Source organism: Pinus tabuliformis, chromosome 1_2 (genome assembly GCF_031772625.1).
Source record: "Pinus tabuliformis cultivar Carrire ecotype Pingquan chromosome 1_2, CPIR1, whole genome shotgun sequence".
NCBI classification, from domain to species: domain Eukaryota; kingdom Viridiplantae; phylum Streptophyta; class Pinopsida; order Pinales; family Pinaceae; genus Pinus; species Pinus tabuliformis.
The window spans coordinates 1,201,986,152-1,201,990,647 of NC_142298.1; the positions used below are offsets into that span (position 1 = coordinate 1,201,986,152).

Sequence of the window (4,496 nt, forward strand, 5' to 3'; positions counted from 1 at the left end):
CTCTTCCCATAAACACCTAAATTTACATTAAACTTGCCAGAGATAATCGTATACATCCACTCACACCCTAATAAACACATATGTCATCATGTTTAATGTTACCCAATTGAAAAAAATTAAAATTTTATGAATTTAATATCATTAATTTTTATGAACTTAAAATTAATATACTCTCTTTTTTTCCATCCTGTTAATTTTTTTATATTTCAATATCAAATAAACAATGGTAAAAGCGGTCGACCATTGTAAAAGTCACCTAATTCTATAATAAACTTTCTTTAATTTATTGAAATCGGACTATACATGAAATTCAGGTTTCCATCTATCCATTTTGAAAATTTTCTATAATATTTTTAAAATGTTGTATACCTGAGATTTTTACAGAAGTCTTATCAAATTTATGAACTAAAAGAAAATCCGCTTTTATACCCGATTAGCTTACTCATGGGTAACTGCTAGAAAACATCAAAGTCGATGTGAGTGCCGTGATGGAGCGCCATCATGAGCTACCCAAATTTATCCTTCCTAGGTTAAACCCTATGCATGTTGGACGACCAGGTTAAAATATGGGTAAAAGTGACTTTCGCTTGGGATAAAATTTTGCTGCACGCGCATGCCTTTCACATCAACCTTGAATAGTTTGACTCGATGTGGGGTTTTATAATTGGGAGCATGGTTCAGGTTAACAACCATGTGTTATAATAATTCGGACCATGGTTCAGGTTAACAACCATGGGTTATAATAATTTGGGCCATAATAATTCAGACCATGGTTCAGGTAAACAACCATGGGTTATGTAACGTCAGTTGCAGAGGAGTTTGTGATAAATAAATATATACTCTGGGGATAACCCTACAGATAGGTGAACGACTTGTTTGTACAGATTGGAGCAAGTAACTAGAGACAAAGACTATTACGTTCTTTTATGCGCTATTGTATTTGTGATGGTGTTAGATTTGTGGCAAGTGAGGGTTAAATGTGTTTAGGGAATTGCAGCTATAAATTTGGGTATATGTGGGTGTTGCCCTTGTCCAGTTTACTGCAATTAGGTACCTCCAGATTCAGCAAGGTTAGTGGGTGCATGTCCCCTTGCACAGAGCAGCAGGAAGCTCATTTGTCTGACATTCTATGAGGGATTCCTGCTGTTAAAACAGAGAAGCAGCAGAAGTTGTGTGTCATTGATAAGAATTTTCAGAGACGGGTACTGCTTTTCTTAGCATTAGGGAAAGAGTTTGTAGTATTGATTGAAGATGGGATTGGCATAATTGGGGAGGGTGTTTTAGACGTTTCGGGGATATCTTTCGCTTTACGAAGGGAAAATTGGTGGTCCTGGGCTAGTTTTCGGGCAAAAACAGTTCATGGATCGTTCGTATCCTTATTGTTGCACTGGTTTTGGAGTAGATTGATATTGGTGAAGCTTTTCTGTTATTTTTGTGATTGTCACTGTTGATGTGTGAACACAAGCTTGTTAAGGTGTAGAATGATTTTAAGGCTGGTCAACAAGCAGTTTTGAAAAATACCCGTTTGAGGTGAGAGTTGTAGGAGCTTTGAGGAATTTTGATCCTGGTTTTGCAACCAAGTTTGTCTTCAGAAAACACCCATTTCAGGTTTCCATTGCATGACAAGTTCCAAGGAGTAGTACTCTTTTTTGGATCAAGAGTTTTTAGGTTTGAACGTCATTTTATTTTTCGAGGGTGGAGTGAAAGAGCTCAGCATCATCAGGAGAGAGGAGAGATGATGCTTCATCTGATGCCTGATTACCCATCCGATTCATCACACATCAGAGACTGGCCTGATGACAAGCACAAGTTCTGCAATTCTCCTAGTATATTCATAGGCTTTAATCCAAAGGGGTCCTCAGATTCTGATCGGGGGGCCAAAAGCCCAACTTCTCCATTGGATATCAAAACTTTTTCTGGAGTTGGGATCACTGGTGGGCATCAAAACAGCTTAGATTCCAATTTGATTTCTTCCAAGCAGCAAGGCGAGACAATACCGATTGGTTCTCCACATGGATTCACAAAATCCACCTCTCAGAGTGGAATGGAGCATTCAGAGGGGGCCAAAAGCCCAACTTCTCCACTGGACATCAAAACTTTTTCTGGAGTTGGGATCAATGATTGGCATCAAAACAGTTTAGATCCCAATTTGATTTCTCCCAAGCAGCAAGGCCAGACAGTACCGATTGGTTCTCCACAAGGATTCACAAAATCCACCTCTCAGAGTGGAATGGAGCATTCAGAGAGCTATACTTGTGTTACATCCCATGGCCCAACATGGAGCACAAAACACAGATATACTCGTTGCGGTATGGAGAGTGAAACTGTGGAATACCCTGCTCAAAAACAACATGAACATGGAGTATGGGATGTGGCACCGCCACGTAGGAGCAATTCAAATGTTGCAGTGTTTCATGTTCAACATTTTCTCCACGCTTGCTATCTTTGCAAACGGCAATTGAATCATGGGAAGGACGTCTACATGTACAGGTGTGTTATAATCATCATACCATGGCTTTTATGTTAGAGATTGCTTTTAACCTTTGAGGATCACATTCTAATTTCCAATTCTCAAGTGCTAGTCTCATTCTGTGTTTGCTGATTATTGCAGAGGTGACAAAGCGTTTTGCAGCGTGGAATGCCGTTACCAACAGATTTTGATGGATGAGCGAACGGAAACATGTCCTGTTTCTCAACCATCTTCACGGAGTGCTACTTCTTCCGGTCCGGTGGAAAATTTTTGTTAGGCAGTACAGCTTATGTTTCATAAGATCAAAGGCACAAGAACTGTCCATCATGTACAGGTCTTAATTTTAATGTATATATTGTTTGCGTAAGTGGAGCTGCAGGAAAAATATATCTCTGTTTTCTTCGGAGAAAAGGTGGAGGATGGGATGGGGAGCGTCTTTCTGAGGCCTACGGATTTGGAATGAGCTTTGTATAAGCATGGAACCCAAAAGTTTCCTCAAGGTAAATGAGTTTCTTAATAACATACTTACCTGCAGTTAATGGCAGAAAAATCTGGCAGGCCGAAAGAGCTGAGGAAAATTTGAAGGGAGGCAGGCATATGCTCTTCTTCATTTGTTATGATAGCTGAAAATGCCGATTACATGAGGACACCATTGACCACCTATTTGGTATAATGGGTGAGGGTAATCAGGATGATCGAGAGCAGAATTGCTAGTGGTACTGCAGAATTTTGATGTGTTTTGCACATATTGTGATTACAACATAGCACTAACTACTAGGAACTTCAGCTAATCAAATGCGTATCTGACTTTTATTGAGGCCAAGGAAACCTAGAAATATTGAGGCTTCCATATTCTCTTAGTTTTGTTCCAGCGGATCCTATTGCTTTTAAATGCTACTTGTTACAATATGATTTAGATCCATTTCTTGCAGATTAAATAAATGTGTGATTGCACTGCAGAATTTGCATCTTACCTAAAACTTTCAAAATTGATCTTAACTATTGTAGATGATTCCGACAGGATCTCATTTCCTGCTAGCCATTAAATAAAATAGGGCCAGTGAAGAGTTATCCGCGGAGTCGTCTAAGTAGGTGGAGGAATTGTCCTGGGTAAAAAATTTCAAAAAATTTTGTAGAGGCAGTGTTTGAATTGTGTTTTTATGGTGGAAATAGATTCAGCACCATCAAAAAAACATCAAGACATCTAAAATTTTGAAGTTTAACAACTATAACTTAGATTTAAAAAACTTATTACCAAATTTTCTCTAAAGATAACCAGAATTTCCATAACTCTCCCAAGGACTCTTTCCCTTCGTTAAACTACACAGCTATCCACACCTGAGTTTTCACAAATAAAACCACATTGATGCAATATCATATTTCCACTAGACTACTCTTTACCCATTAATAGCAATACCGAATTTTCCATATTTTCCTGGTGAATTTGTAGCCCATTTAGAAAATTATGTAACGAGATGTTTTAATATTAAAGTGGCGATTACCAGAAAAACTTATGTTAACCACATAAATTCTTTATATTTCTTTGATATGTGATTCAGTTTCTATTTCTTGTACATTTCTTTATTATTTAAAGGTTAAACCAGCTCAAAATGCCAACAGCAGTAAAGTAACTTTTGTGAGGTACAATCAACCTTTACAGTAGTTTTCCAATGGATGTGGCCCTACGATTCCGATATAGATGTTTAACAGATCTTTCGTTCGTCAGCGAGGATAAGCAGGCTTTGTGACACTAGATTTTGTAAGTATTACTTTACATCAAGTATCTCGGGTTTTTGTTGGAAGGAAGTGGGTTAATTCATTTAAAGGTCCACCTGTCCACAATTTTTTTTTCTTCCAAAATTGTTATTGTCTATTTTATTATTATTTTTTAACATAATTAAAAGTACTGAACCGTTTATAGAGAGTGGCACCAATAAGGGTTGTAATATAGGACAGGGTACGCCAAATTTCAACCTCAAAACTCTTCCATCCTTCCTATAAATGCATTTCAATCTCCAATATCCAG

The 4,496-nt window shown here is 37.8% G+C and overlaps 1 protein-coding gene across 1 annotated transcript; it reads left to right on the forward strand.

The window, feature by feature from the left end:
* The first annotated feature begins 886 nt into the window (after positions 1-886).
* LOC149210565 (FCS-Like Zinc finger 8-like) lies at positions 887-3,278 on the forward strand. The gene is made up of 2 exons (XM_089394452.1): positions 887-2,490; positions 2,612-3,278. The coding sequence occupies exons 1-2, from the start codon at positions 1,736-1,738 to the stop codon at positions 2,745-2,747; spliced, it is 891 nt and encodes a 296-aa protein (XP_089250578.1). The 5' UTR covers positions 887-1,735; the 3' UTR covers positions 2,748-3,278.
* The last annotated feature ends 1,218 nt before the right edge of the window (positions 3,279-4,496 follow it).

Bases quoted from the DNA above. Each gene is read 5' to 3' on its own strand.
- LOC149210565 (XM_089394452.1), top strand. From the start codon at position 1,736: ATGATGCTTCATCTGATGCCTGATTACCCATCCGATTCATCACACATC. The intron at 2,491-2,611 runs GTGTGTTATAAT...TGATTATTGCAG, and splicing joins AAGGACGTCTACATGTACAG to AGGTGACAAAGCGTTTTGCA.